Genomic DNA, 24,290 nt, shown 5'->3' on the forward strand with positions numbered 1-24,290 from the left:
AGTCCCATTTCTCCAGATGTCACAACATATATTGTTTTCCCATGTTCCGATACGGTCAATCATATACTCTATTTTTCCCAGAACAGAACGCACTAATGAGGTTTCTTTAATGAACAACAAAATTATCAGTTTATTATAAAACAAGTCTTAACTAGTAATGAAGCAAAGCATAGACACACAGATTGAAATTTTAAAATCCCTTTGTTTTACTTTAGTCCCCTCACACTCACACAAACACACACTTGTTAACCGGAAAAAAAGAGATTTAAAAAAAAAATTCAGACCTCTTACAGACAGAAAAAAACCACTTGGGCTGATTACGTGCTCACTTTTGAAGAAAACAGCATATGAGATATGTTCCAAAATTGGAATACAGTCTAATTTCTGAGTGTTTGTAGACAGGTCACTGGGATCTTTTAGAACAGTTCTTTTCAGGCGGCGTTGAGAACTAATTTAGCAGGCTTTCTTCAAAGACAGGAGATGCGATGAATTGACACAGTGGACTTCTCAGGATCGTTTAGAGAGTTGTTGGAAAGCGAGCTGGGTTGTGGTCTTTTCTCCTTCCTTGACACTTCTTCAGCAGACTTGACTTTATCTCAATCTATAAGGTAAAACACAATGACACTACACGCAAAAGCTTGTGAGTTTCATGCCCTTTTAGGTGCGCACTGCTGCTTCTGGGCTTGTCCAATCATTTCTTTGCCCACTTCTTCCCCTGTTACCAGGGTTTCTGCTCTATTTTTAATTTGAGTCATGTGGCAACCAGTAAATATTTTTGCCAAACCAGTTCTTTCAGTATCCCCTTGATGACTGTCTTGAAAAAAACAACTGGTTCAACATTTATTCAGTTTCACTATGAATTCCTGTAAAAAAAAACATATATTTTTCACAAAAAACAGAAGCACCTACATAACACTAATTTAAATACAAAATCGCGTGGGAAACGGGATTTGCGGCAGGAGTGGAAGTTATGACAATGTCCAGTCCTGCCGTCTGGAATGCCGTGGTACTCGTAAGATTCCACTCAAGTGTTTATTTTAAATACTTCCATGTTACATACAGAACAAACTTTTTTTTTATTGGTGTTTCAGGCATGAATTTAAACTGTGAATTCAGGGAAAAGTTATTTGCAGAAGTTGGTAACCTTTGGGTACAGTGCTAGTCTCCATTTGCAGGTGCAATATACCTGTATGTCTAAAAATGGATACTGCATTAATGTGGCATGCACTGCATGTTTTTATTTTTTTCTTGTGACATAGTACTCCGTTTGTACATCTTAGATGAATGCAAAGCTGAACGGACCCACCAGGATTCAAACCCAGACTTGCTGTCTTTGAGTTTGTTACTGAACCAATTGAGCTATTCATCTTGTGAAATTGGGATGCCCTTTAATAGAAGCAAAGATTGTTGATAAATAACTGTTGGGTGTATTTATTGTGAATTTAAAAATCAAGTTTTCTTTATGTTTATACAGGCATAATTACACAGTTCAGCAGGAACTGCTAAGCGTTGTTGCCAGTATTCAAGGGCAGAACTTGATGAAGAATGCAGCTGGAAACAGTGAAATGCGTATCTCTGCCATCAAAGCATTTGAATTGAGTGCAAGGTAATTTTATCCCACAGCTGGATCAGAGAGCATACAGATTTTCATCACAATGTTATGCGTTAACACAGTAATTTTCAAACTTTTCTTTGCGGGAGTCTCCCTTGGTATATATTGAAACACTTTCAGGGGTAGTGCTATCATTGCAGTAATAATTTTTATTAGCACACAGCACCAGAAATAATGGGCAGAATTTTAATTGTAAAGAGGAGGAAGGGGCGGATTTGGGTGCAGGTGGGGGTTAAATGCCCCACTTTTCTGTGGACCCTCGCAGCCTCCAGCATCACCTCGAGGGAAGCAACAGAAAACCAGGATGCAGCTTTCCTATGTCTCAGTTCCATTCTTTTCCTCCCTGAAACCTACACAGCCAGTATAGAATGAAGCCAATCTGATCCCTGTCGTAGTCCCTTTAAATAGAAATCCTTCCATTGATAGGTGTGAGTCGTCATCACGCTTGCAATATGTGATTGGTTGAGAAATCCAGAGCCGGGATGCTAATGCTGTGGCTGAGTTAAATAGCCATGGCAAAGCCCCCTCCTGCAATAATCAGGTTCCCGACTTGCTGCCAGCTGCCTCTGCAGTAAACGAGTTGTTTCCATTAAAATTCTGCCAAATATGCCAGTAAGTCAATAAATACAGGAAAAACATAGAATTGTAGAGACAATGAAGGTGCATTTCTGCTGACCTTTTGCTCACCGGTTATAAAAGTTGAAAATATACACAGGAATGAAATTATACTCTGTGATTGAACCTTGTTAAACGAGAAGATTCACCATGAAGTGGTGTAAAAATCCATACTCCCTATTCATAACTGATTCTCAACACTAGGACTTTCTGTGTCAGTTAACTTATTTGTTCTAGCTCCTAATCTACGCACACCGAGACAAACATCAACTGCTGCTGGAGGACTATCAATTCGGTGAAAGACGCCCTTTGGTCTGCCCGAAACTTGCTGGTCTTCCAGCGCAAAGAGTTGTCCACGACCGAATGTTGCAGACTGGCGCATTCCAGGGTCCAGGACTACGTGCTGAGGGACGCACTAAATCTTGGAGCAGCCGCAGCAAAGGCTCAGTGGGGAAAGACCACAGTGTAAGGTACCCCCACCAAGCTGAACTGAGGGGCTGGATCCATGGGAAACTCCTCGAACTGTATCTGAAAAATTTTCATTTGCTGTAAAATGTAAAAATGTTAATGGCACGACAAATGTGAAATGGAAGGGTTGTGAGGCAACTCATGATTGTATTGAAGGAAACTGATCTCCCTTGCAATGTTTGTATTTTTTGGTGCTGTTTGAAACTGTTTGGCAATGTAATTTTTACAGATTTTTATGAATAAAGTATATTTTGGAAATTAAAAAAAAGCTCCTAATCTACTACCTCTATGAGGTGCTCCCTGAATGACACCAGATTGAGGGATGAATAGCTGGGGTGGTTCCTCTGGAGACCTATAATAGCTCACAACATTTGCTGTTTCAAGGGAACCAACTTCCAGCAGTCTTTCTCTTACAGCTGTAAAAGGTGTGAGACCCATGTCATGAGCTTTCTCATGTAAAACCATTGGACAGGGCCTTAAAGAAGAAAGCTTAGTGTAACTGTCGAGCAGGACAGTGACATCAGTATCCACTCCTTGCAGCTCAGTGGTGCAGGGCACAGGCTGTTGCTTCCTGTCATTAAAGATTGAATATTACCAATCAAGTCTTGCAAGTCCAGTTACTTTGTCCTCTGAATGAATTTATGGAATCATGGTTGCCACTCTGGAAGCTGCCCATGTTTTTAAAAACTCTTTGTGGCATCTTGATGCTGCAGCAATCTCCCCTGCTTCCATAGTCTTCACGTGTTCTGCATGTTGGGAAATACTTCCTGCAGTGTTGCACATGGGAAAGCAGACTCCTTCCACATTCATCATGTTAATCCTATGTATGGAAACTGCTTCTGCTGCCTTCCCAGGAGATCTGTGCTCCTTAATGATTTCTTTTTAGAAGACTTGGCTTTTGATATCGGAGTTGTCTTGTTCCTCAAGCTGAGGATGGTATATTTGCTTTTGAGGTAAAAAAGGAGAGTTAAGTTCAGGGAAGCGCTAACCAATTGTTAAAATAGAGGAAAAAAAGATGGCAGCAGAGGCTTTTGTTTTCTGACAGCCATTCAAAAATAGGGGAGAGGTATTAGGGTTTTCAGATGTAGGAGAAATAGTCAAATCTCAGATACAGTGTTTGTAGATTTAATAATTGTTTGGAGAAACTGGAAAAGGTAGTGATTGCCATGAGACAGAAACCCCAGCTTCTTGAGGCACCTTCAGCAATTGGCAGATGTGAGAGATTTGAGATCAGTGGTACGGCTAAGAATGTCAATAGATGAAGATGGACTGAAGGTCCATGAGAGTTAAGAGGTGATAATTATATGCTGGAATTGAAATATGAAGAAATGGTCCCTTTGATTAATTGAAAGAAACACAATTTTTATTAACTGTAAATAGGAGTTTGATGGTGATTGAAATGGCTGGATAGGATTTAAGTTACAGGTGGCTTGCCTAATCTTTTGGCATTTGCTATGCGCAGGAAATCCAGTGTGTGCAGGGGTAGACCTCGGAGGAGCAGAATGTAGCGGTGAATTTTTAATACTTCTATCATGTCAAAACCTATTCATCAGAAATGACAACAGGAAATGTCTACTATCTGACTTTTTTCATTTGTATTGTAGCTATGGAGAAAAAGCTGGAAGTATGAAGCTTGTAATGAGTTCAGCCAAACACTTTTGGAATTCCTGTTTATTTTTGATACCATCTCCTCTGGAAAGAGGGGTGCTTGAAGAACCCATTAAATCTTTTCTAAAGGCTATCCACAATACATATTCCGGGAATAAAAAGGTAAAATTATTACAATAATTTCTGCAACTGCTAACTTTATAGTATTTAGCTGTTAACATAAATAAAACACAGTGGGACAGAAAATCCACAGAACATTATCCTGACAATTCTGCCTCTGAGTGCCCTCCAGTAATACTGTTGCCAGAGTCTGGGAGAGCATCTAATTGGCATAGGCCTGGCAGTTGCAGGTGCCAATATGGAAATCTTTGGTATACGCCCATACCATGCCCACAGACAGTTAGACTGTGGTCCATCCTTGGGAGAGGGTATTTTCCTAGCTCTTACCCCAACTCCAGCACCATTACTTTGACTTCTTTTCTGAATGCTTTTTGGCAAAAAAGGTTAACATTCTTCATGGGTTCAAGTTACTTGCCTGGCCATGTCTTTTGATGGGACTCACCTAAGCTGTTGCAGAGCCTTGTAAGCCTTCACTCACTCAGCTTATTGACCCTCACAGGAGCATTGGGTCTTCCCCCATCCTGCATGACATTTGCCTAGTAAAGTGGACTGAGGTTCGTCGCCTTACAAGGCAGCCAGGAAACACCTGAAAACATAACTGGCAGAACTGAGTCTCCACCATTTTGCTGGGATGCCTGCCAATATTCTGCTGGTGTTAGGACAGGAGAATGGCAGGATTTCAAAGGAGTTTCAAAGAAAATACCTTCAATCTTAACCCTGTCAGCACTGCTGGAATGGTGTGTCCGGGGTGAGGGGAGTGAAAATGGTGGGTGGACCCTCAGCTCTCCTAATTCCTGCGATTGTAGTTCCCAGGTTTTCAGCAGTGTAGAGGCTATCTGCTGCAGTCCAGAGTGGGCCTCATAAATACTGACATGTCAGGGTCTGATAACATAATTCAGACTTTGACATCATTTCCATTTTGAAAATTGCAAATTGCACAGGTAAACATTATTTTTTAAATTTTGGCCATGCTTGTGGCCCAGGAGGAGTAGGAATGCCCATCCTGGTCCCGCAACGAAATGCTAGACCACCTCTCCTCTGGGTTTCCCTTGCCCTCCAGCTGTAATTGACCCAAACTCCTCACCCTCCTGCTGTCATTAAAACAGTTCCCAGAAAGGGAATTGGATAAATACTGGAAAGCGAAAAAATTATAGGGCTATGGGGAAAGAGCAGGGGTGTGGGACTAATTTAATAGCTCTTTTAAAGACCTGACACAGCTATGCATTTATGAACCTCAAGGGCTACCACTTCATCAATTTGCAGTTCATTTGTGAAAAGACAAATTTTCTTCAACCACATACATGCTCCCAGTATGTGTCATTTTGCCAACAAGCGTAACCCATCAATAGAGTCCCACCAGCATCACACAATTAAAAACATGCAATAGTTTCACAAAATATTTGTGTGTTTAAAATGCTTGGATCAGATTCATAGTTGTTTTAACTACATAATCTTTTCATTGTGACCTACAGGATGAAGAAAAGGAAGACATGAGTCAGCAGACACCAGTTAGACACCACATGCTTCATTTTATGCCAGATGCATTATCATCATGTTAGTGATACCTGAAGAAATTGTTTACAAGCTCTCAGTAAAGCAGTATAAAACAGAAATGGAACTCAAACTCAGAACAAATGGAACACATGTGCACACATGCACACATGACTGAGGATTCATAGGTTTCCTTTCTGATATTCTAAATCACATATAGTAAGGTATAGCAAAAAGGCCAGGTAGGCAACTATGACTGGCACCACGGCCTGTGCCGAATCAGTCTTTGGCAGTTAGGCAGATGATGCTGAGCTAGCATTTCCTTTCTCTCCCCATTGCCATTTAGGTGAGATCAACTATGAAAGAAGCCCAAATACAAATTTCAAATTAGGCTGTGGTTTGTATGTAGGTTTTATATTCTGCAGTACAGTGCATTACACTGTCAAATCATTCGTTGGTCTGAATTCAATCATCCAAATGAATCAATCAAGTTACAAAGTTATTACGTAGAAATTACAACACGAAAACTCGCTGTTTGTCCCATCCAGTCCACGTTAATGTTTATCCTCCACCTGAGAAATGGTTTCAATCAAGGTGTCTAGTCCTTTTATTTCCCTATCCTTCAGCCGCCTATGTAACGTATTATTAAATGTTGGCATGGTCTCTGCTTCAATCATTAACTCTGGTAGTACATTCCATAGTCTCACAGCCCTCTGTGTAAAAAAGATTCCCCTGCCCTCTGTACTAAAGCTGTCACCCTTAGCTTTTAATTTATCTATCTTTGTTCTGCAACCCTCAATCACAGTCCCAACCCTTCAAACCTCTAGTCTCATTAATCCATGATCATCTCTATTCTAATGAGAACAGCCCTAATTTTTGGCGTCTTTCTATTTCTTTGTACCAGACAGCATCCTATTAAATCTGCATTGTCACCCTCTCAATTGTCCCAATGTCATTCCTTTAACATGGAGCCCAAATGACACACAATGGGATAAATTTTGCCCCAATGGTGGGGGTCCCGACAACAGTCTGGAAGGCAAGGGTCGAAGCCACCTCGGCCCTGTTTTGGCACCCTGGCCAAATTGCACAGCGGACAGCCAATTAACTGCCTGCCTGCCTGCCTGCCTCCAAGAGCTGCTGGCCAGTCAGAGGACCGGCAGCTCAGTAGTACTGTTAACACCACCTGGAGCGGTGGCCACTGCTGGAGCTCCAGGAGGCCCTGGACCAGGACCAGCACTGAGGGCCAAGATCTCAGGTAGGTGGAGTAGGTTTTCCGGAGCCAGTTGGGCAGGCCCTAGTGAGTTGTGGGGGGTGGCAGTTGTTGAGGACAGACTCTTAGAAAAAATCTTATGAGCATAAGACGTTCACTTAGGCATGGAAACAACTACACAGATTTCCTCTTCAAAGGATTTCTATACTGTCAGTTTCACAGAGCAATGACTCCCTGTTGTACTCTTAGCTTGTTGACCCTGGCTAGTTTCACACAGCTCGGGAAACCTGTGCACTGGGTATTTAAAGCCAGAATGCTGGGTTAAAGTCTGCATTTATTGGCTTGTTACATATTTAAGTTACAAACTTGACAGCTCCAATGTGGTTTCCCGCATGCCTCCAAATGCGCTCCTGTAAAAACCAGAAGTAAACGGAATCCTGCCGTGTTCCCGATGTGCTGGCATTTTTAGACATTTAACCGACCAGACCTGACCCGTCTTCCCACCCTGCCGCCTCCACCCCCACCGCCGCCCTTTCCGGTTAAAATTCTGCCCTATTTCTACAGCTCTGCTATCCCTTCCCTTCTTTCTACTTGGATCCTCCTTTAGCTTAACTAACTTGTCTACTATTTCCCTTTAAATTAATTAGGTCTGTCATCTCACTTTTTGCCAATTGAAGACTTACCTCCTCCCCAATAGCTATGTTTTGTAAATCCTGAAACGAAGCGCTTTTTAAACTTCCAATTTCTATTTGTCCTCTACTGACTAATTATCTTCTCTTAGGGGTCGCACCTCACATTTCACAAATCTCTTATGATATATTGACAGATTACTGATTTTATTTTTTTTTAAATCTGTTTTCATACATCCTCTTTGATTTCCTTACCCTAATTTTATTTAGGAATGAATTAGAGAAAGGATAGTAAATTTCATGGCCAGAAACACCTTTGCTGATGTGAAGTGGGAAACCAAGGATCAGTGACTTCATTGTCACCCCAAATTCTTCACCTTGTTTCACACTTGACATTAGCAAATTTATTTCTGACTACCAGTTTGCCCTCTTATCTAATTTAAAACATAAATATCTAGATTTTCTGCCTATTGTTTATGAATGGTTGGACTTCACTCCCTTCCCTTGTGTCAGCTGTGGCCCAGTGGGTAGCACTATCACTTAGGAGGCATGAAGGTTGTAGGTTCAAATTCCACTCCAAAGCCTTAGCACAAAAATAAAAGCAAAATACTGTGGATGTTGGAAATCTGAAATAAAAACAAGAAATGCTGTGAATACTCAGCAGGTCTGGCAGCATTTGTGCAGAGAGAAGCAGAGTTAACATTTCAGGTCAGTGACCCTTCTTCGGAACTCCGTAGGGTTCGGGGTTCCAAAGAAGGGTCACTGACCTGAAACGTTAACTCTGCTTCACTCTCCAGAGATGCTGCAGACCTGCTGAGTATTTCCAGCATTTCTTGTTTTTATCTTAGCACAAAAATCTGGACTGACACTCCATCGGAGGACTGAAGGAGTGCTGCATTGTCGAGGTGCCATCTTTTGGATGAGACAGTAAAACCAAGGTCCTGTCTGCTTTTTCATGCGATGTAAAAGATTCATTGCACTGTTTCGACGAAGTGTAGGAAAATTATCTCTGGTATCCTGGCCAATATTTATCTCTTGACCAACATCACTAAAAAAAGCCGATTATCTGTGCATGATCGCATTGTTATTTATGGGAACTTGCTATATGCAAAATTGGCTGCAGCATTTCCTACATTACAACAGTGACTACTCTTCAAAATTACTTCATTGGTTGTGAAGTGCTTTGGGAAATCATGAGTTTAGGAAAGGTGTTATGAGTGCAAGTAGTTTTTCTTTTTCTCTTGTCCAGCTCAGTAGGACTGTCCTTCACTGTTCCACTCCTATCTATCCAGTTATAGCAAGAGAATCTCCTGAAATTACTTGTTCTTGCCCAAACACGATTAGCTATTGAGCCCCCCAAGGATCTATTCTTGGCTTCCTCCTATTTTTTCTTGGTGCCATCATCTCTAGGTATGACATCAGGCTCTGCATGTACATTGATGGCTCTCTTTTCCACCTCACCACCACCTTTCATCAACTTCTCCAATGCCTTTGTGTTTTTTTTTATTCGTTCATGGGATGTGGACACCGCTGGCCAGGTCAGCATTTATTTCCCATCCCTAATTGCCCTTGAGAAAGTGGTGGTGAGCTACCTTCTTGAACCATTGCAGTCCTTGGGGTGTAGATACACCAACAGTGCTGTTAAGAAGGGAGTTCCAGGATTTTGAGCCAGCAACAGTGACGGAACACAATATAGTTCCAAGTCAGGATGTTGCGTGGCTTGGAGAGGAACTTGCAGGTGATGGTGTTCCCATGCATTTGCTGCCCTTGTCCTTCTAGGTGGCAGTGGTCACGGGTTTGGCAGGTGCTGTTAAGGAGCCTTGGTGCGTTGCTGCAGTGCATCTTGTACATGGTACACACTGTAGCCACTGTGTGTCTGTGGTGAAGGGAGTGACTGTTGAAGATGGTGGATGGGATGCCAGTCAAGTGGGCTGCTTTGTCCTGGATGATGTCGAGCTTCTTGAGTGTTGTTGGAGCTGCACCCATCCAGGCAAGTGGAGAGTATTCCATCACACTCCAGACTTATGCCTTGGATAGGCATTGGGGAATCAGGAAGTGAGTTACTCATTGCAGAATTCCCAGTCTCTGACCTGCTCTTATAGCAACGGTATTTATGTGGCTGGTCCAGTTCAGTTTCTGGTTAATGGTAATCCCCAGGATGTTGTCAGCATGCTTGGCTGGTATTCAGTCATGGATGAAATGCAATTTCCTTCAATTAAATATTGGGAAGAGCGAAGCGATTGTCTTTGGTCCCCGCTAGAAGTTCTGTTCCCTGGTCCTTGACTCCATTCCTCTCCTTGGCAACTGCATGAAGCTTATCACTAAGACTGTGTCATTATCCAATTCCACCCCTGCCTTCTCTCGTCTGCTACTGAAACTCTCATCCTTGCCTTTGTTACCTCTGGACTTAATTACTGCAATATGTTCCTGGCCAGCCTCCCATCTTCCACCCTCTATGACCTACAATGGCTCCTGGTCCACCAATGCCTCCAAATAAAGTTTTCTTCCTAATGTTTGTATCTTTCCATGACCATGCCCCTCCTCTAAACTGTTCCAGCCTTACAACCTTCCAAAAACTCTTCACTTCTCTGACCTGGCATCTGATACATCCCCCACTTTCTTTACCCCACCATTGCCTTCAGCCTAGAATTCCCTCTCTGCCTCTCCATCTCTCTTTGTTTAAGCTGCTCTTTACAGTCACCTTTTTGGCCAAGCTTTAATCACTTACCCTCATATTTCCTTCTTTGGCTCCTTGCCAGTTTTTTCTTTTCAGTTTCAGCTCGAATGAAGCACCTTGGAACATTTTACTATGTTAAAGATGCTATATAAATGCAAGTTATTATTTCAATTGGTCTTTTGTTTCTGTCAGCCGACAGGTTTGCAGTAGATGTGTAATAATATAGAATTTATATTTTGTTTCAAGCTCTGGACGATCCTGAAGATGATCTGAAATTAAGGGCAGCGATGCATGGTCTTTTATTCCACATTCTTATGAATAAAGGAGATTGGAAAGCTGGGCTGAAAGTGTTGGATGATGCCATTCAAGATATGCCCTGGACTAAGCAGAGGCTGTAAGTAAAAATAAGACATGATCCTATAAAAATTAATCACACATAAGTGAAAGAATATGGAAACAATGGGGCTGATTTTTCCTGACCTCACCTCCCCAGGTGGATGCTGGATAATGGAGTACACCTCTGATCTAAAGGAACATCATGACTTATTTTGGGTCTCTGAGCTCTTTATCTTTGAGGAATAGCCTGTGAGACCTTGGATTTTAGTCCCTTGCATGCCGTTTCCAGCAATAAAAATGTAAAAAATTCAACATTGACAAAAAGCATTTTTTTTTGTCAAGATGGATTGAATAAACAGCATTTTAAAATGAAATTTTTACATGTTTGCAATTACCATATTAAATTTTAGCATTGATCAAAATGACTATAAAACATTTCAATAACTCACAAAGAATTCATGTTTTTCTCTATTTGAAGGCTTCTTTTCAAGCATAGAATTATGGTGAATACAAGACTTGGTCGAAGCATCAGTATGGATATGCAGAAATTAAAAGATGAAAGTGAAGACGATGTATCTTATATGTGGCACCGTGTGGCAATTTTCTCTAAAGAAATTGTAGATCAATTAACTTGTTACCAGAATTCAATAGATGCTTTGAAGGTATTTTGTGCATCTGTTCATTAAAGCAGATAAATATATACTTGTGCATACACATAAAAAAGGAATGTCATATTTTTAATTTCATTCAAATTCTTGCATTGTGTCACAGCATCAAACCCACACCCATCACATCTTTCACACCAGAGATTTTCCTATTGATTCTAACCACGATTCTTCCCAAACCAATCCCCTTGAAATTCTAGAAGGCAATATCTGTGTTTCCTCACCATACACCTCCTCCTGCTGTCATACCCTCACTTCCTTTTGCCAAGTTCTCCTTTATCCCAGCCCATTCAAATACTCCTGTATTCCAATTCCCTATCCAACAACATAAAGTCCAGGTCACGGAACAATGGCATGTATGAAATCTGCAACTGTTCATGAATATTTTTTGTTGGTACTCGTAATGTTGCATTTGTTGACTTTTTTAAAATCTTAATCTTTCAGAAGCCAGAAAATAACTGGCAGAAAATCAATGAACTTATTGAATTTGGTGAATGGCTGTATTGCAGTGGATTTTCTGAAACTGATGCTCTCTGCCAGTTGGACTGGGCTGTCGATTTACTCCTGAGCATGAATCTTTGGGTGGAAGTTAGGGAGGAAGAAGGTTAGCTGAACACATATTTTTCAAAGATTTAAATGTTATGATGGGGGTGGGTCAGCCATACTGATTGGATGCGAGTTCCCTTGCTGGTTGTGAATCTGGTATTCAAAGACAGCACTCGACTCTCCACTTGGCAGGCCTGTTTAAAGTGGGGCCTGAACCCAATCCTTCGGATACTGAGTTGGGAATGCTACTACTGAGCCAAAGTCACTGTCCAAATACAACATTCAAAGACCACATTCTAGTTTTCAGTCGTCGAGGCTGTCTGGAGCAGGACATCTTGTTCAGGAGACTCGGGCTCTCTCGACCTTATTCGTACTAAACGGCTGACAAAACAAGTTACCTTCCTGACCCCCATACTAACTAATATCGTAAACTGTTCGCCCTCCTCTGATAATCTCCCTCTCTCCTTCAAATCTACCATCATCATTCCAATGCTCAAAAACATGCTGAGTAAAATAGTGCCGTCCCATGATTGCACTAAAAAGGGAAAATTTGCAGTTCCAGTGCAGCAAAAGGAAATGCACCCCATCATGTGATATAAAAAAAATGTTAAGGATACAATGTTCATCATAATTTTGGTACTTAAGCTTTGTTAGTTTAGTGATATAGTCATCTTATTTGTAATGGTTTTGTTTCTTTTGATCAGAAGACCACTTAGAAAAGGAGAATTACTCAAAAAATGAAAACTTAATTCCAGTAAAACATCAGCAACTGATTGGAGTACAAAAAATCGACACTAACCTGTCCTTGGCAGACCTGCAGGATGTGAGACAACTGGAAACATTAGTGATAGTACAAATGATAATGGCGATAATTGTAGGCCATGCCTCATGCCAGCAGCATTGTTTAATGGCATATGCTTATGTTATGTGCATATGGCAGGTAAGTGTTGTGTGAATCCTGCACAATTTCTATACTTTATGAATTTTACAGTTTTGAAACTTTTACAATATGTGGAATCGGCTTTATACGATCACATTAAAGTTATTTAAAATAGCTGCATGGCAATAATCAGAACAACTTTGTATACATGAACTTAGAAACCATATTTATTGATGAATTTGAGATCATACTTCTTGACTGAAAAAATTCAGATCCAATCAGTCCAATTCTGTAACCTACAACTTGTACATATGTCAGTAAAGTCTATGTGACAAACAACTTCAAAGCATGGATACAATGTCGACAGGATGAGTCATAAGTGAGGCATTGGTTAGTACATATAGGACCTCTACATATAAAGCTGTCTCTGAGGAGAGCTGTTGTAATCCTAATATTCAAAAAAATGAGTGAGTTACAACTGAATAATTCATAATCCAGTCAGTCTGATGTGGATAATTTAGAGAATGCTCACTCACATTTCATAATATGTTATAAAAGTTCCTGTAAAGGAACGGGGGTTATCAGGAACACTAAGCATAGTTTTAGGAGTATTGGTTCATAATTCATGAATCTGTTGCATTTCTTTGGGTGGTTTTGAGGGCTGTCAAATAGGTATAAGTTTCTTGAAATGTCAGAAAGCATTTGATAAAATTCTTCATCTGAACATCTTTGGTTTAGATGGAGTTAAAATATTATGCCCTGTTTCAATAGCCTTACTTTAAGAAAAATGTCAATGGCATAGAGAGAATGCTGAATAAATTCATTAAAATATCAGGGTTGACAAGCTTTAATAATGAGAGAGACAAGAGAAGCTGTGTCTCACTTCTTTCAAATGAAGATCTTTCAAAGAAGATCTAATGGTACTGCTCTAAATTATGAAAGATTTTGAAAATGTGAATTAAGAAAAAACTACTTCTATTGATTTTGAGTTGGTAATTGGAAGGCATAAATTTAAGACCATTCAAATGTATTCATTGGAACTTAAGAATACCAGTAGGTCATTTAGCCCCTTGAGTCTGTTCTGCTATTCAATGAGATCATGTGACCTGATCTGTGACCTAACTCCATTGCCCCATATCCTTTCATACTTTTGGTTGACAAAATCTATCAATCTCAGATTTAAAATTAACAATTGATCCAGCATCAACTGCCATTTGCAGAAGAGCTTCTATTTTGGGTGTGGAGGTGTTTGCTAACTTCACTCCTGAACAGCAGCTATTCAGAATCCTGCCATTCACACCTCCTCTAGACATGCATGTGGTGGTGCATGGCATTGAATGTGGCTCTCAGGATGTGGCGACAATGGTGGTTCGAGGAATGCTGAATGTCCGGAAGATATTTGTAATCGTGGGTACATCTGAAACAAGAAGGGTAGAATGTCAGTTGGAATCCATGTGGTATAAGTTGGAGCTGTGAAAATGAGTTTTGGTAGATATCTGATCAAACATGAGAAGGGAAATAGAAAGCAATGATGAACAAGGTGAAAGAGACAAATGGAAATCCTGTCGGAGAGAAGAGCTGAACTTCTTCAAGGTGGGCATTCCTGGAAGACAAAGCGGCAATGAATTAAACAGTAACTTTCTTTGGCCTCCTTGTCTCGAGAGACAATGGGTAAGTGCCTGGAGGTGGTCAGTGGTTTGTGAAGCAGCGCCTGGAGTGGCTATAAAGGCCAATTCTAGAGTGGCAGACTCTTCCACAGGTGCTGCAGATAAAATTGGTTGACAGGACTGTTACGCAGTTGGCTCTCTCCTTGCGCTTCTGACTTTTTTCCTGCCAACTGCCAACACAGTGGCGCAGTGGTTAGCACCGCAGCCTCACAGCTCCAGGGACCCGGGTTCATTCTGGGTACTGCCTGTGCGGAGTTTGCAAGTTCTCCCTGTGTTTGCGTGGGTTTTCTCCGAGTGCTCCGGTTTCCTCCCACATGCCAAAGACTTGCAGGTTGATAGGTAAATTGGCCATTATAAATTGCCCCTAGTATAGGTAGGTGGTAGGGAAATATAGGGACAGATGGGGATGTGATAGGAATATGGGATTAATGTAGGATTAATATAAATGGGTGGTTGTGTGTTGGCACAGACTCGGTGGGCCGAAGGGCCTGTTTCAGTGCTGTATCTCTAAATAAATAAAAAAACTGCTAAGTCTCTTCGACTTGCCATGCTTTAGCCCCGCCTTTATGGTTGCCCGCCAGCTCTGGCGATCGCTGGCAACTGACAGTAACACAAAAGCAAAATGCTGCAGTTAGTGGAAATCTGATGGAAGGCCGTCAACTTGAAACTTGGACTGAATTTTTGCATTGGGGCGGGAAATGGACGTCAGGACCGTTTCCGGGTCCTGAACCCGCCCCTGGTTGAAGTAGATTAAACACAGGATTTTTGTGGGGGCACCCCCTAAATTGTTTGGAGTCAAGTTTGGCAGCCAATTAGAGGTTGCAGGGGCAGGAGCAGAGGCAGACCAGTTGAAGTGCGGGGCTAATTTAAACTCCCCATGGCAGCCATTTTTGTAGCTGATGTTTGAATCTTGTGATACAAGCAGAAGAGTTCCTGGGAGCCTTGGACTAGACTGTAGTGTGCAATGATGGCAAGCCGGAGGCCTGGTACCTGGAGCAGGACAGTACCACTGCCCCTTCCCATCCTCGGACTATTACCTGGAGGTGATGCTTGAGACTATGAGAGAGAGGAGGGAAGTCCTCTTCCCAGAGGGTGGCTGGAGGAGGCCACCCACCCAGAATTAACAGGCCTGGGTTGAGATAGATGCCATTTTCAGCGGCAGAACTGTCATCAGAACAATCTGGATTCAGTGCAGTCAAAGATTCAATTACCTCAGGCAAGTGGAGTGTAACGCCCAACCCTCGGGACATGCCTTTGGGCTTGCACCTTCAAGGCAACACACCACCTGAGGAGGTTCAGGGCACATGTTGCTCTTGAACATGGGAGAGCACTACTCACCCCTCAGAATGGCTTATAGCCATAGTGCTGCTGAGGAGCTGTCAGGACTGAAGCATACAGCTTCTAATAGATAGAGGAGTTATCTCATCTCTTTTGTCCTTGCAGGAGAAATAGGCACATAATGCCCAGGAAAGGGCACTTACAGGCATTGGGGTATCATACCTTTAGAGGAAAGCACCAGTGGATGACCAAGCAATGGTGATTGCCAGGTTCCGGATGCAGAGGATGTTGGCCCTGCGAAATGGGAACTCATTATGCAGATGGTGATTACAGAGGGTGAAGCGCTCATTAGGGAAGTACAGTGTATGCATGCCAAGCACTGAGTTACATAGGGTAGCCTCAACACTGGAGTGGCCTCTGCCCTCCTCGGCTGCTTCTCATGATCTCCCACAGGCATCCATGTGATAACAACCTCTCCCTCTCCAGCCCCAGAGGAACATCATGAAACCGAGGAAACGCCATCACACTGACAAGTGCAGCGTCCACCAGCGTAGCTGCTCTCACTTCAGAAGGTCCTGGCATGCATTTAGATAGGATGGCACAGGGTGAGGAGCACAGCACAAGTGTGCAGGAGGACGTGCCAGAGGCAGAGGCAGCTGGGAAGACGGAGGACAAGCACAGCCCTGCTCAACTGGACGCAGATGCAGGCTCTCAGGAGTCATAAGAAAGAAGGCTGTACTTGGAACTACAGCAGGTGATGTACTTCCACATGTCGGAGTACCCTGTGGCATTCTGGGGTCACGGGCTGAGGATGGAGGAGTCCATACAGATCATATGCTGCACCATGCCTCAGTGCTATGAGTGCATGAGATCCTTCATTGAGAGAGTAGCCAACCTCATGGAGAGCCAGATGTGGCATAACTGAGTGAATGTAGGGTCAGCGCACTGGCATGCACAGAATGCATGCCATACTGTATAGCCTGGAATGGTCAGTGGCGCTGATGGTGCACAGATGTTTGGAGTGAATGCCACTTGCGCCCCAGTTGGTGTCCGCCTCCAGCGATCCGGAGTTGCCAGACCAGGGCTGACGATGTCATGGAGGAGGCTGAGAGTGCCACCCCTCACAGGGCGCTTTCACCATCCTCGGCCTCATTGGCTGCTCTGACTGTGGGAGCCTCTGTGCAGCAGGGCCAAGTGACAGAGTCTGCGGGCACCTCCACAAACAGACGATGGCCGCATGCATCTCAGCTGAAGGCAGAGACAAGTGAGCAGGCTGCTTCCACCTCCTCTGAGGTACAAGAGGAGCACCGTGTAGTAGTGGCCGAGCGCGGAGTACGGAGTGGATCACTGGGGTGTCTTCTTACTGTCTGTGTGCACTGGTTCCCTTCCTTATCATTTTATAAATAATGACACTTGAGGCACATATCTGAGATTCTTTATTGCTAGCGTGACAAAAAAGGTATGGGAGGCGAAGGAGATAAAGGGTTGTCCAAGTTGAGGGCAAAGGCTCTGGGCACATGTGCATTCTTCGTTGGCAGTAAGAGTTTAGAAGTTGCAGGCTGCATCTTCAATGCAAGTGTTAGCACAGAAAACCTCAGGGTGACTTGCTTCCCATGCCCTTTATCCTGGGTCAGAGGGACTCAGCTGATACATTTCTGAATCAAATGGTCCCTGGCATTCATGGCATCCTGTTGAGACCTTTGTGCCCCATGCTGTGCCCAGCCACCTCCTTGTGCAGCCAGGGTACCTCCGTGTTCTGCAGTCTCCCCCTCCAGCTCCACTTCCTCCTCCTCCTCTCCCACCTCCTGCTCCTCCTCTTCCTCCGATGCGCTATCTCGTTCCAGAGTCTCACCGTTCTCAGGGTCCACACCCCTCTGGAGATCCATGTTATGGAGAGTGCTGTGTATTGCAGGGCGCCATCCCACTAGTCCAGGCATGCGAACTGCATCTGAAGAAGCCCAATGGCCTGCTCAATGTTTGTCCAACTGAACATTTGGCTTTGGTTATATTGCCTCTGTGCCTCTATCTTGGACTCTCGTAGAGGGGTGAGTAGCTATCTCTTCAAGGGATATCTCTTGTTCCCTAGGAACCGTCCTCAGACTTTGGGGATTGGAGTGAAGATCTGCAGCAGTCTGGACTGCCGGAGGATGAAGGCGTCATGGCAGCTGTCAGGAAAGCGAGTGTATGCATGGAGGAAGCTCTAGTTATGGTCACAGACCAGCTGAATATTGAGGGAGTGGAAGCCCTTCCTGTTGATGAATCTCACTGGCCTGTCACTGGGTGCCCTGAAGACCACATGGGTGCAATCTATGATGCCCTGCAGCTGGAGGTATCAAGTGATGGCAGCAAAACCCACTGCTCTCTGTCCCTGCATGAATTCATCTGTTGTAAAATGTATTGACCTGCTCTCAAACAAAGGACATCAGTGGCTTGTGAGATTCAATGGTGTGCTACTGTTTGCGAGATGCCACCAAGATTCACTGCTAATCCCTGGAAGGAACCAGAGGCAATGATATTCAAGACCACACTGACTTTGACGACTATTGGCAGGGCATTGAGACCAGTACTGCGAGGTGTGAAGTCTTTGGCGACGAGGGCTCTGATCTCTGTGACCATCTGCCCACAGAATCGCAGTTTCTGCGGCACAGGGTCTCACCTCCAGGTAGCTCCTTCTTCGGTGGTAGATCCTATGTTGAGGGTATGGCCTCTGTGTCCTCTCTGCCTCTCGTACCTCTCCTCTGCCCTCCTGATACCTGGGTTCCACCTTTCCTGCAGAGGGTTTGGCTCGAAATCTGGGCTCAAAATTTTAGAGTCGTGCCCCCACTGGCAACTGCTGCTTTCCTTGCATTCAGCTGGTTGTTCTTGGCTGCCTTTCCCCCTGCTCTTCTGCTCCTGCGATGCCTGGAGGGTGACGACCTTCTGCATTGCCCGATTGCCGATTGCCCACTCTCCCTCCCACCTGTGCAATACCAAGGGCACCTTTCTCCCAATGGCCGTGACCCCCCTGTGCCATTGCAACTTTCATGACTCTGGTGTACTTCCTTTGGGTGGCTGCCCACTCTGTTCCCGTCTCCCTTCACCTGGTCTGCCCCAAGCAGCCCTGTTTTAAACTCTCAACTTAGAGTTCGTCAAGCATCTCAATTGGCCTTAATTGGAGATCAACGGGATCACTGTCTTGCCCTCCCTCAGCCCTGGTGAACATGGCCGGCACCAGGAACAGCATTGCAAAACCAGCATGCCGGCCGGCCGGCCTTCCTTCCGGACCTTTGCGGGGCCTGAAAATTCAGCCCATTAACTCTGTTGCTCTCTCCACAGATGCTGCCTGACCTGCAAAGTATTTCCAGTATTTTCTTTGGACACTCCATGGTTCATGGAGGCCCTTCCGCCCCCCCCCCCCCAAAGACGCCAGCAGTGCACCACCTCCCAGTCCCCTTTCTGATCGCCAGAACTTGCCTGTCAGCCCCAGCTTCCCCATTAAAAACTTACCACTCTTCAAAGGCGCTGCCAAGGCTGCTGAGTTGCCAGCCCTCTAATTGGGCTGGCAGCTCAAGGGAACTGGCTGCCATCCTCAATTAGACGGCAGCCCCAGCACCAGCCTGTTAATTGGATGTGGCTAGCAAAATGCCACCCGAGGGGCCTGTTGCTTGCCGGAATTGTATTGCCTCACACTTTCAGCCCCGGCGACGGGACGTCCAGCTCCTCTGACAAATTCAGCCTGTTAACTCTGTTTCTCTGTCCACAGATGCTGCCTGACCTGCTGAGTATTTCCAACATTTTCTGTTCTTCTTCCACTCCTGAAAAGTCTGGCTCTAATTTTAGGCTATGTCCACTAGTCCTAGATGCTCCAATCAGCAGAAATAATTTCTGTCTACCTTATGTGTTCCCCTGAATATCATGAAAACTAGAAGTGGTGCTATGTGACTGAATTTCTCACTTATTGTTGCAGAAAACACACGAGAAACTCGCCACCTTTCTGACAGGAGTTTGCCTATCCCAATCTATATGAAAGTTAGAAACCCCCATGAAAACCACTCTGTCTTTACTAGATGCTTGTTTAACTTCCCCATTAATACATTCTGCCACTTCACAGCTGCTAGCAGGGGGCCTACAGCCAACATCTGCAGTCTTCAATCCTTTTCTATTTTTGAAATTCTACCCATAAAAATTCTGCTGCTTATTTGCCTCGTTATATTTTCTCTTATCATTGAAGTAATTTCATTCTTCATCATTAAGGTTACTAGTCCCACTTTTCCATTTTCCCTATCTTTCCTGTAGATTTTACAACCTCGTCTATTTAGTTCCTAGTCCTGACCAACTTGCAGTCACGTCTCAGTGCCCTCCAAGTTGAATTTGCACCTGCAATTCATTCAGTTTGTTCCTTATACTCTGTGTGTATGTATAAAGAACAGTTACTTGGGCCAAATACCCTAACCGGGCCTTCAGCTGTAATATTTTACTTGCGCGTTCTTATTTCTCTCTCCTGGTTTAATCACTTTACATATTTTGGTTTTCCTTATACCTGTAGTGCCTAATTTCTGTCTTTTCCTCTACTCTCTTCCCTTTTGTTTGTTTTTGAATTATTATTTATACTACCTTTTCCAGCTGAGCTCTACCCACCTGTGCCCCCTGCCCAGCCACTTAGTAGGTTAAAGTCCATGTGATTGCCCTATTTATTCTTTCTGCTAGAACCCTGGACCCAGCCCAAATCAAGTGGAGCCCATCTCACCTTAGTCCCTTCCTGCCTCAGTAGTGGTGCCAGGGTCCCATGAAATAGAACCCCTATTTCCCTCACTGCTCCTTCAACCTCCCTAATCTGCTTCTCCTGATGCCAATTTATACACGTTTTGGGTTATAATCCACAAAATCACAGAATTGTTACAGTGCTGAAGGTGGCTATTTGACCTATCATGTCCGCATCGGCTCTCCAAAAGAGCAATTCACTCAGTTCCATTCTCCCGTCTTCTCCTTGTAACCCTGCTTCCTTTTCATATAACAGTCTAATTTCCTTTTGAATGCTTCAATTGAATCTGTCTCCATCACACTCTCAGGTAGTGCATTCCAGACCTTAACCACTCTCTGCATGAAAAAGTTTTTCCTCATGTCACTTTTGCTTCTCTTACCAAATACTTTAAATCTGTGCCCTCTGGTTCTCGATCCTTTCACGAATGGGAACAGTTTCTCTCTATCTACTCTGTCCAGACCCCTCATGATTTTGAATACCTCCATCAAATCACCTCTCAGCCTTCTCTCCTCCAAGGAAAACAATCCTAAATTTTCCAATCTATCTTCATAACTGAAATTCCTCATCCCTGGAACCATTCTCGTGAATCTTTTCTGTTTTCTCTCCACTGCCCTCACGTCTTTCCCAACGTGCGGTGCCCAGAACTGGACGCAATACTTCAGCTGAGGCTGAACTAGTGTCTTCTACAAGTTCAACATAACTTCCTACGTCTTGTATTCTATGCCTCTATTAATAAAGCCCAGGATACTGTATGCTTTATTAACTGCTCTCTCAAACAGTCCTGCCACCTTCAATGACTTATGCACCTATACACCTTGGTCCCTCTGCTCCTGCACCCTCTTGAGAATTGCACCCTTTATTTTATATTGTCTCTCCATGTTCTTCCTGCCAAAATAAATCACGTCACATTTCTCTGCATTGAACTTCATCTGGCATCTGTCTGCCCATTCCACCAATTTGCCTATGTCCTTTTGGACTTCTACTCTATGCTCCTCACAGTTCACAATGCTTTCAAGTTTCGTATCATCTGCAAATTTTGAAATTGTGCCCTGTACACCAAGGTCTAGGTAATTAATATATATCAAGAAACGGTACCAACTCTGACCCCTGGGGAACTCCATGACAAACCTTCCTCCAGCCCGAAAAACATCCATTAACCACTACTCTGCTTCCTGTCACTCAGCCAATTCCATATCCATGTTGCTACCGGCCCTTTTATTCTAGGAGTTGTAACCTTGCTCACAAGTTTGTTGTGTGGTTGTTTATCAAACGGCATTTGAAAGTCCATGTGCATCACATCAATAGCATTTCCCTCATCAACCTTCTCTGTTACCTCCTCAAAAAACTCCAGCAAGTTAAACATGATTTTCCCTTAAGAAATCCATGCTGGCTTTCCTTAATTAACCCTCATTTGTCCATGTGACTTAATTTTGTCCCAAATTATTTTTTCTAGAAGTTTCCCCACCACCAAAGTTAAACTGACTGGCCTGTAGTTGCTGGGCTTATCTTTACACCCTTTTTTGAACAAGGGCGTAACATTTGCAATTCTCCAGTCCTCTGCCACCAACCCGAGTCTAAGGAAGAATGGAAAATTATGGCCATTGCCTCTACAATTTCCACCCTAATTTCTGTCAGTATCCTTCGATGCATCTCATTCGGTCCTGGTGCTTTATCCACTTTAAGTACAGACAACCTATCTAATATGTCCTCTATCAGTTTTAAACCCTTCTAGTGTCTGAATTACCTCCTCTTTCACCATTGCCTGGGTTGCATCTTCTTCCTTGGTAAAGACAGATGCAAAGTATTCATTTAATACCTCAGCTATGCCCTCTGCTTCCATGTGCAAATCCCCTTTCTGTCCCTAATCGACCCCACTCCTCCTTTTACTGCCTTTTTACTATTAATATGTCAATAGAAAACTTTGGGATTCTCTTCAATGTTAGCACCCAGTCTCTTTTCATGCTCTCTCTTTGCTTCTCTTATTTGCTTTTTCATTTCCCCTCTGAGCCTTCTATGTTCAGCCTGGCTGTCAATGGTATTTTCTACATGGCCTCTGTCATAAGCATACCTTTTCTTCTTTATCTTAATCTCTACCTCTTTTGTCATCGAGGGAGCTCTGGATTTGTTTGCCCTACCTGTCCCCTTTGAGGGAACATACCTGGACTGTGCCCTCACTCTCTCTCCTTTGAAGGTAGCTCATTGTTCAGTTGGATAGAACCATAGAAAAATTACAGCACAAGGAGGAGGCTATTCAGCCTGTCATGTCCGTGCCGGCTGAACAAGCTAGCCTAGTTACTGTTTCTCCTGCCAACCTTTGACTCCAATTTAATCGCCCCGCTCCATTCTTATCCCATTGAAGTTGGTTTTCTCTCAGTTAATTATTCTTACTCTGGATCGTTCTTTATCCTTTTCCATTGTCAGCCTAAACCTTATGATACAATGATCACTGTCCCTTAAATGCTGTCCTACTGATACATGATCCACTTGGCCCACCTCATTCCCAAGCACCAGATCTAGCAGTACCTCCTTTCTCTTGGACTAGAAACATACTGCTGTAGAAATTTTTCCTGAACACACTCTAGGAACTCTTGTCCCTCACTGCCCTTTACACTACTACTAGCCCAGTCTATGTTTGGATAATTAAAGTCCCCCATTATAACTACCCTATAATTTTTGCACCTCTCTGTAATTTCCTTGCAAATTTGTTCCTCCACGTCCTTCCCACTAGTCGGTGGCCTATAGCCAACACCGAGCACTGTAACAGCACCTTTTTCGTTCCTTAGCTCTAGTCAAATTGATTCTGTCCTTGACCCCTCTGAGACATTTTTTTTTCTAGCACTGCAATGCTCTCCTTAATGCTGCCACCCCTCCCTCTTTTTTCCCTTTCCTATCTTTCCTGAATACCTTGTACCCAGGAATATGCAACACCCAGTCCTGTCCTCCTTTGAGCCAGTTCTCTGTTATAGCCATAACATCATATTTCCACATGGCAATCTGCACCTGCACCTCACCAATCTTATTAACCACTCTCCGTGCATTCACATACATGCACATTAACCCTGACTTAGATTTATTAATTTCTCCCTTACTCTGACCCCACCTAATAACTTACTATTCCCTACTCTAGTGCTACCTATCTCACTCAGTGTTCTATGCACCTTGGTATTCCTCTGTGATATTTCCTCCTGGTTCCCACACCCCTGATAAGTTACCAGTTTGGCTTCTCTCCAATCTGAGCTCCCTCTCAGGTTCCCATCCCCCTGACAATTTAGTTTAAACCCTCCCCAACAGCACTAGCAAATCTCCCTGTGAGGATATTCGTCCCAGTCCTGCTAGGATGCTACCCATCCATCTTGTACAGGTCCCACCTGCCTCAGAACCGCTCCCAATGCTTCAGAAATCTGATGCCCTCCCTCCTACACCAGTTCTCCAGCCACATGTTCAATCGCTCAATTCTCCTATTCCTATGCTCACTCGCACTTGAGACTGGGAGTAATCCTAAGATTGCTGCTTTTGAGGTCCTGCTTTTTAATCTTCCTCCTAGCTCCCTAAGGTCTGCTTTCAGAACCTCATCCCTCTTCCTACCTATGTCATTGGTGCCAACGTGGACCATGAGCTCTGGCTGCCCAGAGGAATATCCTGTAGCCACTCCATGGCATCCTTGATCCTGGCACCAGGGAGGCAACACACCATCCTGGAGTCACATTTACTGCTGCAGAAACACCCGTCAATGAATCCTCTATCACT

The 24,290-nt window shown here is 43.7% G+C and overlaps 1 protein-coding gene across 1 annotated transcript in view; it reads left to right on the forward strand.

Annotated features, from left to right (window-relative positions):
- LOC137380601 (cilia- and flagella-associated protein 46) overlaps positions 1–24,290 on the forward strand; it is a 453,149-nt gene that overhangs the window by 201,527 nt on the left and 227,332 nt on the right. The window contains exons 23-29 of the mRNA XM_068052672.1: positions 1,475–1,606; positions 4,300–4,465; positions 5,896–5,977; positions 10,677–10,824; positions 11,245–11,428; positions 11,876–12,035; positions 12,682–12,917. Of these exons, the coding sequence (XP_067908773.1) occupies positions 1,475–1,606; positions 4,300–4,465; positions 5,896–5,977; positions 10,677–10,824; positions 11,245–11,428; positions 11,876–12,035; positions 12,682–12,917 (1,108 nt within the window). The remainder of the gene's footprint in view (positions 1–1,474; positions 1,607–4,299; positions 4,466–5,895; positions 5,978–10,676; positions 10,825–11,244; positions 11,429–11,875; positions 12,036–12,681; positions 12,918–24,290) is intronic.

The sequence above is a fragment of the Heterodontus francisci genome, chromosome 20, assembly GCF_036365525.1.
Source record: "Heterodontus francisci isolate sHetFra1 chromosome 20, sHetFra1.hap1, whole genome shotgun sequence".
Lineage (NCBI taxonomy): Eukaryota > Metazoa > Chordata > Chondrichthyes > Heterodontiformes > Heterodontidae > Heterodontus > Heterodontus francisci.